Consider the following 14,078-nt stretch of genomic DNA (forward strand, 5'->3'; position numbering starts at 1 on the left):
CAGGTCAAAGTAAACGGGAACAGAAGTTTACTCAAAATCACAATTCCCTCATGGTGGCCCTTTAAAAAAAGTCCTCAGGGGACCATCAACGTTTTTACAATATTTCATCCAATGATATATCAGCCCAAAACAAAGTGGTGGACAGACAGAGCTAGAGCCATGCCGCTAGCAAGGTTTTGGTAGACAGCTCGGGTTAGGAGTAAACTACCTCTGACAGCTGTCCTCACTTTCATACATGATTGAAAGGCCAGGTTATCAAGAATAGTTCAGAGTAAAGGCATATTTGCTGGAGCTGCTGCCCTCAGGACAGAGCTACAGACTACTCAGGGCCATCTGTGCATACAATAATGCACACAAACATTCTTTCTTAAAGTGTCAATCTTGAAGATCTTCATTTAATATTTTTATCTTAAGTTACAGTTACAACATGTTTACATGAGTTAATGCTCATAATCCTCCTTGTTTTTCTCATCCTGGCTGTCCTGCAGCACCTCTTCTCACACTCTCTGAAATGCTCCGTTGTAGCACTTGCTCCTCCATCCAAAAAGCAAAGTCTGCACTGGTTGGTCAGCTAGCCCGCTCTGTTGTGATTGGTCAACGTATCGCATGCGTCAGAAATGTCACGCCCCTTAAAAACAGAATTCAGCCCAGAAATCCTCTCTCTCTTTTGTTGTTTGAGGGCAACCAAACTAGCCGGAAGGAGTTTTATGTCACATCCGTAACATTGTGACCTCATAAAGTTATGGAAGTGAAGGAGGGAATTCAATGGAGCCGTTTCAGGCAGCTCAGGAGCAGTGATTCTGAGGGGGAGGGTAACTCCTACACTTACACTCTATGGACCTTTTACATGTACAAACATATATATATAAGACACTAAAGGAGAGGGAAAAAGTGGAAAAGCATAATAGGGCCACTAAATAAATAAATGTTCAATCTCAATAAAACAGAACTAATACACATATATTCAGGAATATCACCAAGGCTGAAGTGTGTGTGAAATTTTTTTGCGCTTAATCAAATAATTTGTGCCACCACTGTGACACTGTCTTAAGGTTTTTATATCATGCTAATTGTGACACTGTCTTAAGGTTTTTATATCATGTTAATTGATAATGTGTAGCCTGGTTTATATTGTCTATGATCCTGTGTGTCTGCTGAGAGCCTAATTCCCCACTGAGGGACACAGAAGCATTAATAAACTGAAGTGCTGTGACTTAAAACCTGACACTAACAATGTTATGAGGTTCCCACGTACTAACACTGAGGATGTCACTGAAGGGGCCTCTTGTGTGTCTGCAGGTCTCTGCAGGACAGAGGCTGGGACAGCCCCACCTCCCCCCTCACCACAGGCTGCACCACTTTAGACCGCTGCTTGGTGGTCCACCTGAAGAACTGCAGCACTCAGCTGTTGGTAGGACACTGTTCTTATGTCATTCCCCAAACTCAAGTAGAGGTCTCTAGCTGCCTTAGTGGTTATGTGACAAAGGGTCTCATGAAGGAAGAAATAAGAACACATTTCTTCTTATTTTTGTTTGTACCAACAAATGTGTTCTTATTTTTTTCGTACCCATTGATTCTGGGATTCACCGAAGTTTTCTTAATGTTACTATTCTCTTAGGTAAGAGATCATTCTATGAGTGGTTGATAGCACTATTTGAGATAAAATAAGAAAAAAATCTTGTATCACAGTCCACTGTGGAAACAAAAGTCTCAAATTGAAGTAAACAAAAAAAATGCAGGAATATCAAATAATCAAATAGAGCTAGATAGCTAAACCTTACTTTCACTACTGCAGATGTTATCCTTCTTCCACATTTCTTTGGTGGCATCGCTCCAATACATGGTCATGTGCCAGAGTATTTGGACACAGCACAACAGCTGCATTACCTATGATAATAATTAACAATCAGCCACACGCCTCCTATTTATAATCAAACAGGATTCATCATTCTTCACACACACAATTTGACGATTTGTGCATCTGGAGTTGACTTCTCTCTTTTTTTCTAATAACAGAAAATGTTAGAGACATTTAAGGAAATGTTGCTGCATGAGGCCCATTGTTACCTTTATTTTAGTCCGTCAAGCCTCCAGCTTAGCAGAGAGACTTGACACGTCATCCATCTTAGACATATGCAGCGCCTTATAGACGAAAAGAGTAGAAAAGTAATCTTATTTATCATCTACACAATTCAAGAATTTGAATTTGAAGATCTGTTCTGAAGAAGCAGGTTGAAGGAGCTGAAGCGGTGGAATAAGTAGTTGTTACAGCTGTGTTCAAAATAGTATTGAAGTAGAATAATAATTTTAAATTGTACAAGTACATATTAACTTTGATCTAAGTATGAAGTGGTTAGTATTCATGATTCAAAAGAATGTTTAACGTTGTGAATCAAAGTATTATATTTTTTTTAAAGTGGCATTGGCAGATCTGGTGTTGCGGTAACAGAAAGTATTGATTGTTGAAAAAACAACATGAAGCAGTATCCGTTTTTACTTCTGGTTGTAGTTGTGTTGTCATAGATTTCTGTGTGAAAATAACATCAGACTGCTGCGTCCTCTCATAAACAAACGTGTAATATATACTATAGGCGTCTTGTTAGAGGAGGAGCACATGAGTGATATATGAAATGATGTCCGTAGTGTCTGGGTATGTTCGGTCCGCTGCGCTGTGGAGAGATGTACGCCTTGGACAGACTGCTGAGAGAGGCTCGAGTCCTGGAAATGATCCGACGCATCGCCAAGGACAACCCAAGACGCCCGAGACAGCCTGCTGAAGGTAAGAGCTGGTGTCTATGCATGTGTCAGGGCCTCTACACTTATCATCCACCACAACGGTGTCACAATAAAAAAATCATAACCTTAATACCTCTCTTAAAACTTGCCGAGGTGAAACAAATTCCACAACACTTTAAAAGTTTGCTGAAAAATCAACTTGACCATTCGGTGGAAACATGACTAGTGAGAATAATAAGGCTTTGTAAGTAGCAAATGTTTAAACTCAGAGTTGATGTTTGCACATGTCATCTAAGAACCCCCCTACTTCTGGCGCCCACACTCTGACCACACCCATCTTTGAACCTGGCCTTCATTTTGATCTCAAATACACTCCTGTAAAGTTTTTTAAGTGTGTCTTGCAAGCTTTTTTTTTATGTCGAAAAATCTGTCAACATTTTGCCATTATTCCACACACACGCACACACTGACACACACACACACAAATTGACATGGTGAAAACAATATCAGCCATAGCTGTCGTTACTGTTAATATAGTCATGAAGTACATTTGTTTACAAATTTGTTTAAGATTGGATGACATTTATAGAAGAATTTGCTCAACATTCAAACAGCAGGAATGAGAGTAACCTATGTGGATAGATAGAGTTCATGTTTGGTCAAACAGCTTCTGAACCCTCATCCCCCTAATGTCCATGTTCATGTCTCTGTAAGGTCTGCAAAAGGTGAAGAGTCAGCAAGCTGGACCCAAAAATAAAAGACTAACGCCCTCTTACCTGTCCTCTCTTGTTTCTCCATCCTATCGTCCTCCGTCACAGTGATACCACAGCTGGGCCTGTGCCTGGGAGCTGTGTCACTATGGCAACAGTGTGTGGGTGAGGGCAGCGTTTACAGCGTGTCTGCTGAGAGCTTCCTGGTGATGCTGTCTTCAGTCTACTCCGGGATACTGCCTGAGAGGGCCGGCAACATGGCCGACACGGGTACAGCAACATCTGGACGTGTGCAGCACATGTTAGTGTGTGCGTGTGTGTGTGTGTGCCATATTAACGGCTGTATGTGTTTGTTGGTCCAGTGTTCCTGAGTCTGGTCGAGCGAGTGCTGGATCAGAGGTTACCGCGGCGGGGCGGCAGCAGAGACGGAGTGATGGTGACGCTGTTCCAGCTGTGGAGTTACCTGGAGGCCAACGGCATTATAGATATGGAAACACTCATCACTGAGCTGGCAGAAGAAGGTATCACACACACACACATACATACACACACACACACAAAGCATAAAGTTCAGTTTCAGTTCAGTTTATCTTTTGTATAGCCCAGAATCACAAATTACAAATTTGCCTCAGAGGGCTTTACAATCTGTGCACATGCGACATCCTCTGTCCTTCCCTCACATCGGCACAGGAAAAACTCCCCTAAAAAACCCCTTTAACAGGGAGAAAAAAGGAAGAAACCTATGGGAGAACGACAGAGGAGGGATCCTTCTCCCAGGATGGACAGAATGCAATAGATGTCATGTGTACAGAATGAGCAGCATAACAGTTCTTAGATACAACACATTCAATGTATATGACATAAATGATTCATATAATAAGACTACTTATAATAACAGCAGCAATTATTACAGTAGAATTATAGCCATGAAAATAGGGATAGTAATGTGACTAATAATAATAATCGAAGTAGCAGTGGGTGTCAGTCGGCTCACAGCAGGAGGCACGACTACGGTCCAGGTACCACAACGATTCATGGAAACCTGCAGAACGAGAAAGCAAAAGGGCTTCAGGGTGGAAGTAAAGCTAAAATGCTTAATGGTACAGGTAATAGTAATAGTAATGTGACTAGTAATAATAATAATGGTGGTAGCAGTCGGTGTCAGCAGGGCCGTAGCAGGATGCACGTCCACGGTCCAGGTACAGCCACGATTTATAGAAGCCTGCGAAGCGAGAAAGCACAAAGACTCCAGGGTACAAGCAAGTCAATAAGCGTAATAGTACAGGCAATAATAATAGTAATGTGACTAATAATGATAGTGGTAGTAGTAGTGGGTGTCAGCAGGGCCTCAGTAGGTGGCACGATGACAGTCCAAATATAACCCCGATTCCTGGGAACCTGCGAGGCGAGAAAGCACAAGAACTCCGGGGAAGAAGCAAAATCAGTAATGTGCATAAATAGGAGATTAATACATAAAGAAGGAGGGAGAGAAGAGGAGAGAGGAGCTCAGCGTATCCTAGGTAGTCCCCGGCTGTCTAGGCATATAGCAGCATATCTAGGGGCTGGACCAAGGCGAACCTGAACCAGCCCTAACTATAAGCGCTATCAAAAAGGAAGGTCTTAAGCCTGCTCTTGAAAGTGGTGAGTGTGTCTGCCCCCGGACTGAAACTGGAACCTGGTTCCACAGAAGAGGAGCCTGATAACTGAAGGCTCTGGCTCCCATCCTACTTTTATATACTCTAGGAACCACAAGTAACCCTGCATTGATTGAGCGCAGCTCTCTAGTTGGGTAATATGGAACTATAAGTTCCTTAAGATAAGACGGTGCCTGACCAGTTAGAGCTTTGTAGGTAAGTAAAAGAATTTTAAATTCTATTCTTGATTTAACAGGGAGCCAGTGCAGAGAAGCTAATACTGGAGTAATATGATCTCTTTTCTTAGTTTTTGTTAGAACACATGCTGCAGCATTCTGGATCAACTGTAAAGATCTAAGAGACCTATTAGAGCAGCCTGATAATAAGGAGTTACAGTAATCTAGTCTAGAGGTAACAAATGCATGAACTAGTTTTTCTGCATCACTTTGAGACAGGATTTGCCTGATTTTCGCAATGTTACGTAAATGAAAAAAGGCTGTCCTTGAGATCTGTTTTATATAAGAGTTAAAAGACAGATCCTGGTCAAAGATAACTCCAAGGTTCTTAACGGTAGTGCTGGATGCTAGAGCAATGCCATCTAGAGAAACTATATCGTTAGATAATTGAATTCGAAGGTGATCTGGGCCTAGTAGGATAACTTCTGTTTTTTCAGAGTTTAACATTAAAAAGTTACAGGTCATCCAGGTTTTTATGTCCGTAAGACATGCTTGAAGTTTAGAGAACTGGTTAGTTTCGTCTGGCTTAATTGATAGATATAACTGGGTATCATCTGCATAACAATGAAAGTTTACTGAGTGTTTTCTGATAATATTCCCCAAGGGAAGCATATATAAGGTAAATAAAATAGGTCCAAGAACAGACCCCTGTGGAACTCCGTGACTAACCCTGGTTTTCATCGAGCTTTCATTGTTTACATATACAAACTGAGATCGGTCTGATAAATACGACTTAAACCAGCTAAGTGCGGTTCCTTTAATGCCTATAAGATGCTCCAATCTCTGTAATAGGATTTGGTGATCAATGGTATCAAATGCAGCACTAAGGTCTAGCAATACAAGTACAGAGACAAGTCCTTTGTCTGAAGCTATTAGAAGGTCATTGGTAATTTTCACCAGTGCCGTCTCTGTGCTATGATTCACTCTAAATCCTGACTGAAAATCCTCAAATAAACTATTGTTATGCATAAAGTCACAGAGCTGATTTGCTACTGCTTTCTCAAGGATCTTAGAGAGGAACGGAAGGTTAGATATAGGTCTATAGTTAGCCAACACCTCTGGATCTAGAGTAGGTTTCTTAAGAAGAGGTTTAATTACAGCTAGTTTGAAGGCCTGTGGTACATGGCCCGTCAGTAAAGACAGATTGATAATTTCTAATAAGGAGTTGCTAATTAAAGGTAAAACTTCCTTAAGCAGCCTAGTCGGAATCGGGTCTAAGAGACAGGTGGAAGGTTTAGACTTAGAAATAGTTAAAGTCAATTGTTGAAGGTCGATGGGAGAAAAGCCATCTAAATATATTTCAGGTTCTACAGCTATGGATCGATCGGTACTGGTTGAGGGCAGTAGATTATACATTTTTTCTCTAATAGTTAGAATCTTATCATTAAAGAAGTTCATGAAGTCACTACTACTGAGGTTTATAGGAATACACGGCTCAACAGAGCTGTGACTCTCTGTCAGCCTGGCTACAGTGCTGAAGAGAACCCTAGGGTTGTTCTTATTTTTCTCTATTAATGCTGAATAATAGGCTGCTCTAGCATTACGGAGTGCCTTCTTATATATTTTAAGACTGTCTCGCCAGACTAACCGCGCTTCATCCACATTGGTGGAACGCCATATCCTTTCAAGTTTTCGCGATATTTGCTTTAAATCGCGGGTTTGAGGATTATACCATGGAGCAAACCTCCTTTCTTTTATTAGCTTCTTTTTTAGAGGAGCTATAGAGTCCAGTGTCATAAAGCTAGGGTTGAAGACGGAAGTTTATTTTAAAAAGACTGCATGCATGTAACAAGCGGAAATTAACAGCCTTCTGATCAGTGACAATAACCTCCCTCCATCAGTGTGGTTGGTGCAGAGCCTGGCGTCATGTGACCAGGATGTGATCGTGCATGCTCTGCGGCGTCCTGCGGAGTGCAGCCTGAGGAGAGAGGGGCTTCACGCCGTGGCCAAACTACTGAAAGACCCACGAGGCAAAGTGTCTGCGTCGGCCAGCTCTGTGCTGAGGAGCCTGGCTGCCCAGCCCCCACAGAGAGAGCAGGTGAGAGGACACAGGACGTTTCACCTATAGCTTTATGAGAACGTACAATATTTTAAAAGATATATTCATAATGTGCTTTTATTTACTCAATTATTTTCCTTTTGACTTTTCTCTCTGACCTCAATCTATTTTGAGATTCTAAAAATGTTTCTCTGATTTTACTGTTGAAAGGAAACATGTCATGCTCAATTTCCGGTCTGTACTTAGCCTTTATCAGTGAGAACAGACTCTAAAAACAAGGGAAATCCTTAATGATGAATCAATACTTATCTAGAAAAATGCTCTCAGACCTCTGCCAACAATTTCAGGATACAGACCTTTAGTTCTGAACTGCAGCTTGTGTTTGTGTATACAGTGCAGGCACAACTGACCGACTGTATTTATTTATAATTCAGCAAAGTCCAGTTAGAGACAATTTCCTCATGCAAAGGTCCGGAACACCAGAGTAATGTCTAACTTGTGCTTTGATTTAGTCCCATATATATTTAAGTACCCTAGCAGTTGTATCAACCTATGTACGTATGTAGACTACTGACTGTCAAACCAAATATAGAAAGTTTCAGTTGAATAATAACTCAACAAAATCTTCTTATATTTTAAATTGAACTGGATGAATTATAAATAATACATACTCCTCAATCTTTTCATAAATTTTAAATAACAGTTATGTCTGTATTACAATGACAATGCTGCTGAACACAACATGAACACTGAAATATAATGACTGAAAGGCAACTCAAACCACAGGATGACGCTGATGTATTAATATGTAAATACGTATATGAACTGCTAAGTTCATTTTGATGGACATGCTACGTCAGGCTCTGGAGAGGTCCACAAGGAGGAAAAGGGGCTCTGCCAGGGGCCACACAGATCACTAATGCTCTACAGCCTGGTGTACACTCTGAACATAGATACAGGCATGAATCAAGCTAAGAGTTACACCTAGGAGTACTTTAGTTAAGATTAGATAGGAGGTCTGAGATAGGATACAAATCAATGTTTCCTATCTTTGAAGCTTAAGGATAAGTATTTTTTTATATTGAGGCCCTAGGGCTTCATCAGGAGACCAGTCAGTACATAATAACATATACAGCAGACATGTCAACACTGTGTCCATTCTCCTCCTCAGGCTTTGGTCAGCTGTTTGGAGCTGCTGGAGGATGAGAACGTGGACACCAGAGTGTGCGGATGCAAGGCCTTAGCTTGTCTCAAGGTACAGACACATACACTTTTGTCTAAAGCTGTCAACATACTGCCAACATAGTATTTTAGAGCAACGTTGATCTAGTCTATAATACAGTATGTCCTCATTATGCCGACCACTGTGTTCCACCTGTTGTCGTTCCAGGCCAAAGAGAGTATTGACCAGTTGGTGTATCTTTGTCGGACGGACAAGGACGAAGTCCGAGATGCTGCCAAGCAGGCGCTGCTTGTGCTCGGTAATAATCACCCTATTCCTTAGAATGATAGCTAAACACCATTGGTTGTGTTGATTCAAACATGAATATGTATTTATCTACCAGCACATAATGCACTTTACATTTCTTATAAATTTACTCTAACTATAATTGCTTTTCTTCTTTTTTTTCATCATTTTTCCATTTTTTTCATAAGACCATAATTAAGGCACAAATAAGAACTATACATCTTGCTTGTTTTCCACCATTTGACTTTGTCCAACACAAATGCCTGTGACATTCATTCATTCATTCATGTGCCTATTCTTTCATCCCACTTTTTGTTGTTGTTGTTCATTGCGTGGAGCAGGCGAGGAGGGGAAGATGGCCTACAGACACGTGGAGACGTCTCAGGACAGCATACCCAGACTCTTCGCTCCAGGAAGCATGGCTAGCACGGCTTTCTAACACTGCACACACACACACACACACACTGTACACACACACACACACTGGGTGGGAACAAAACCAGAGTAAGCTAACAAAGACACAGTAGTTTGTTCTGGAACCCCACTACTACCACTAAAACACGCATACAGTTTATACACACTGAGAGGTTGCTATAAAACTCACATGGAGAACAGCAACTCCGCTTAACACTGGGCAAACATTTAAAGTCAGTAAGCTACAAACACACAAGTGTGTGTTCATCAACGTGTGCTAACTACTCAGTTGGACTGTAACGAAGCCGGGGAAGAATGTACGATGTGAGCAGGCTTGAACAGAAGGATGTATAAGGATGAAGTGGATGCTGATGGAAGAAGACATGGAGACGTTAAAGAGGACAGGAACATGTCTGCGTTGAGTCATATTCAAGTCAAATAACAGGACAAAGTAATTCATTTTGTCACACACTAATACAAATATGTTAGCAAAAGTCTAGAGAGCTATTAAGTCACAATTTCATGGCCTACTAAGTGCCCAGAATGTTGAGTTTCTTCTATTTGTTTTAGTTTGCCCTCCTTGGTGAACCAGTAGGCATACTGGTAAATACACAGACCGTTCCTTTAAACCACTTCTCTTATTGATACTGATGTCTCTAGTTTAGGCTAAAAAGCGTTTTTTGAACCATCCTGCTCCAGAAGGACATGCCTGCAAACTGAACAACATATTATCTCATAAAGTTCTGCCTTTACTAAAGCCACTGGCTCTCCACTTATGCTTGCTGATTTCATCTTTGGCCAGATGGCTGTGGTGGCCTCACCATGCTGTAGTCTAGACTACTTAAGACCAGTCTGGGCCCCAGTGGTTTTGTGACCGAGTCAAGGCCGAGTCCAAATGAAACCAAATCAAGACCAAAAAAGAAAACAGTGACCATTCAATGTCCTCCATACTGTTGTGTTTCACTGTTTTAATCTGCCTAACTGTTGCATTGTTTGCCAACTGGTGATTTGTGACCACTGCTCCTAGAAACAGACATAGTATTCTTGCACAGTATTTATGTGACATATATGAGTAGGACTGAGAGCAGACCAAAGTACTACAGCCCTGACCTGCAAGCTAAGCTGAAACTGTAGAGGAGGTTACCACGGTAACAACTTCACTGGTGCATAAAACACTGATGGACTCACTTAAGTAGGGGGATTTATTACTTTGTTCTCAAAATGTAGATATTCTGAACAGATCCATATCCATTTATTTTTCATTGCAGGAACGACTATCAGATTACTGAGGTTGTGAATTTATTAAGATCCATACTGAAGTATTAGTAAAAATATATTTTTTTTTTAAACGAGTATTATCACCTCAAGGCTGTATACCTCAGCCAACCAGTTAAGTTGCAGTTGACCTCCATGTCTGTCCGAAATGTCCTAACTTCATCATTCTATCCTTTTAGATGGACAGACAGACCATGGATGTATAGAGAGAACTTGAGACAGCGTTGGAGGCGGTGCTCCATTCATTCCTATCAATGTTACAGCAAAATAAAATTTGACTTCCGAGTACAAAAATCTGATAAAATGATCTGGATCATTCAGCGATCTACCACGTCAATGAACCCATAGAAGTGCACTAGCGTTCCCTTTAACCCCGCCTCCCAGCCACTCGTTCTCATGCTCACTATGTAATTGTTCGCTCTGGGAAGCTGATTTACCTTTAGAGAAAATAAATTCTTCACACAACAAAACTGCTAGGCCAATCACTGAGTGATGCAGGTGATCCTCAGGTTGTCCCTGTACAAAAATGATTGGACATTAAAGAGGGTTTCAGATGCTACAAGAGCGTCAACTTGAGGCTTCAGAAAACAACCCCTTTTGTTCAGGCATTGAAGAGAAATATAAAATCAAAACAAATATGTAATACATCTGAGAATTTTTTTATTTTTTTTAGTTCAAACCAGTACCAACTGAACGCCGCATCACAGGGGACATCACGTTGTTCACTTAGAGGTTGACTTTGGGGTGTCCTGCAGGTCAGAGGACTGTGCTGTTGGGAATTGGATTGCATTTGTTGTAAAGCCTGGTTTAATGGGTGAGCAGGTAGAGGCTTCACTGTGACGCTCAGGGTGACTTGTTAATGCAGGGACGGATGCTGGAGGCCCAGCAGCTCAAACACCTCCACCGCCAGCTCATTAACTGTGAAATGACTTCCAATTCAAGAGATACTAATGAAATATTTTGAAAGACAGAAAAGAAAGAAAAAAGCATAGCTCACATTGTAGTTCTGCTTGAGACCATAGGAAAGGTGTTAAGCTGCTTCTGCACCGAGAATGGTTTCAGCGATTCAGTGCCATTACTCTCCATAATAATGACATATCTTATTCTCTATGGAAATACATATAATATGACTGTATGCCACTGGAATTCAATATTCTGTGATTGTAAATTGTTTTGTTTTAAGTCTTAATTTGTGAATGTATACTTTGTTTTATAAGGTGTTTTTACTGTTATAATGACGCAGTTTCTTTGCAGTCGTTCAGTTTGATTCATTGAATGGCTCCTGACTGTCCCTCTGAACATATCTGCTGTAACTGGGCGCAACTGTGTTTGGAGTAACTGAATATTTGTGTTACTGTCACAGACTGCTGTGAGATGGGCGGGCGGGCGGGGGGGGGCTTTGTCTTTGTCTTTTGAGATGACATAGGGCAGATTACTGGGTAGAGATAGATCGGTCCATCCAGGTCTGGGATCAGTTCACTTTAAATTACAAGCAATAACTTAAGATTTAAAAAAACCAACAAATTTACCTCTGTTATGTTAGCATTGACATCCTAAAACATTTGAGTAGGAATAATCATGAAAGAACTGAATGCATTTCAAGTAAATTGACCCCAGACATGGAATGATAAATGATTAAAGGGCCATGCCAGTGTTTTTGCATTTTTACTACAAATTTACTACATATGTCGTACTAAAGGCTTTACAATGCTGCTGACAATTTTCCAAAGTGAACCCATTGCACTCACCAAGGAAAAACATTAAAAGCCTTGCTTTGTGATTATGCACCACATTATTAATAGACCAGTATTTTATCATTTGACTCAGTATTTAATAATAACAATTACTTCTTGCAGTTATGACTTAGTTAACGGATTTCTTCATAATTCTGATATAGGGCCCTCATTTTTTTTAAAAAGAAAAGCTTGAGAAAGCTGCTAGCATGATGTCAAGATCGTGGTTTTTAGTAAATGGGTAAAAAAGGATGCAAAAACTCTGGCCATTCTTTAGAGTTGCAATGTTTCAAAAAAGTGTACTGTCGTCCAGCAAGTTATCCACACTGAGTCTGACCAGCCTCAGTGAAGATGCCAAAATGTCGGCCCCAGTGACTCCATCCATCTTGTTCATTGTGATCTTGTTTCTTTTGTTCCATAGTGACACTGCTGAAGGTGATGTCGCCACTCTGCCTTTTTCATTTCCTGCTGATATTTGATGTAAACATGCTGTATCGATGTTGGTCAGTTTGTCCATCACTTTTTGATCCAGACTGAAATATCTCTACCAATAACTGATGGATCAATGACATTTGGTTCAGACGCTTATGTCCCACTTGATGAATTATGATAACTGTGGTGGTCCTCAGATATTTCCTCTAGTGTCATCGTCGCCTCAACATGTTTGTCCTGCAGAACGATTTTTTTCCACTATGTGCGTATTCCACAGTAGTAAGAATGAGTTTAGAGTATGTAAATTACACAAGACCTTTGTCTTCAGGCAGGAGGGCTCAGGTTCCTTGTGTACAATGTGCCAACCCGCTTTACTTCTCTAACTTACTGAGCAACACGGTGTATGGAGAAACAAATAATTAGCAGCTGTGATTGTATGGGTTTAACCATTTTTCCAGAGGTTTAGGGATATAAACAAATATATTATTTTTGAGTTATGATTAAATTTACCTATAAGATTAAAGTCATATATAGAGCTTCCCTCAACTAAAGAAATTCTCAGTAGAATAATACTAATTCGCTATCAGTCGATTGAATCCGAAGATCTGTAAAGCTGACGTTTTCCACGAAGAATCACAAAAATGCAGCATTTTAAATCTCGTCGTTGCCAGATATGTGCTCATTAGTTCCTTAGGAGAGGGGGCAGGTCTGCTCATATTAATGGTAGAAATAAGATTGAAATGAAAGATCTGATAAAAAATATTAGATTTGGACAGAATTTTTTTTAATTCTGCAGAATTGTCTTAGAACATTGGTCTTAATCGCTGACTAAGTATTCAGGGATTCATTTCGGAACAGATTTTTCTCACTAGCCCTAATCCAATTTCTGAGATGAACTGACATTCAGATGTTATTTTGAGAGTGAGGGGTGATCAGACAACGAGCTAGCTGTATACTGCTTTCAACACTAGATAATATAAGCAACAGGCTGCAGTGTCACTGGAATCCTAACATAGGACTGTGTTACTGTTTGTATATGTTTATAAGATGGCTTAATGTATTTACCACTTTGAGTTTCTAAAGGATAGCAGCGATCTGCAGCTATACCTCTGCATCCATTCAGCATCTCAAAGTGTTTTAAGTGCCTCGAGGTTTGATAGTAACAGATGCAATAAATGATAGATGATATACTTTATTTAAGAATGAAGAAGTGAAACAACCACTGCAGCACACTTTATATCTCCCCCACAATATTGATGAATTGTGCAGCATTGGAAACTGAATATATCTTTTTTTTTTTCTAAAATATATTTCCAGGCATTCTGGTGTCGAACATAAACAAGATATTAAAATGTGTTTAAGATTGTCTCATGTGCCATTGTGTTTGTTAATTATACACACACACACATACAAATAACATAAATATTCAGTCTTAGAACTG

The 14,078-nt window shown here is 40.3% G+C and overlaps 1 protein-coding gene across 2 annotated transcripts in view; it reads left to right on the forward strand.

Moving 5' to 3' along the window:
- LOC129107830 (rho family-interacting cell polarization regulator 1-like) overlaps window positions 1–11,846 on the forward strand; it is a 66,100-nt gene extending 54,254 nt beyond the window's left edge. For both annotated transcript variants that reach the window (XM_054619402.1, XM_054619401.1), the window contains exons 17-24: window positions 1,300–1,411; window positions 2,644–2,779; window positions 3,555–3,716; window positions 3,809–3,967; window positions 7,158–7,354; window positions 8,487–8,570; window positions 8,706–8,796; window positions 9,125–11,846. In XM_054619402.1, the coding sequence (XP_054475377.1) occupies window positions 1,300–1,411; window positions 2,644–2,779; window positions 3,555–3,716; window positions 3,809–3,967; window positions 7,158–7,354; window positions 8,487–8,570; window positions 8,706–8,796; window positions 9,125–9,222 (1,039 nt within the window). In that variant the 3' untranslated portion in view covers window positions 9,223–11,846. The remainder of the gene's footprint in view (window positions 1–1,299; window positions 1,412–2,643; window positions 2,780–3,554; window positions 3,717–3,808; window positions 3,968–7,157; window positions 7,355–8,486; window positions 8,571–8,705; window positions 8,797–9,124) is intronic.
- The last annotated feature ends 2,232 nt before the right edge of the window (window positions 11,847–14,078 follow it).

The sequence above is a fragment of the Anoplopoma fimbria genome, chromosome 19, assembly GCF_027596085.1.
Source record: "Anoplopoma fimbria isolate UVic2021 breed Golden Eagle Sablefish chromosome 19, Afim_UVic_2022, whole genome shotgun sequence".
Classification (NCBI taxonomy): Eukaryota; Metazoa; Chordata; class Actinopteri; order Perciformes; family Anoplopomatidae; genus Anoplopoma; species Anoplopoma fimbria.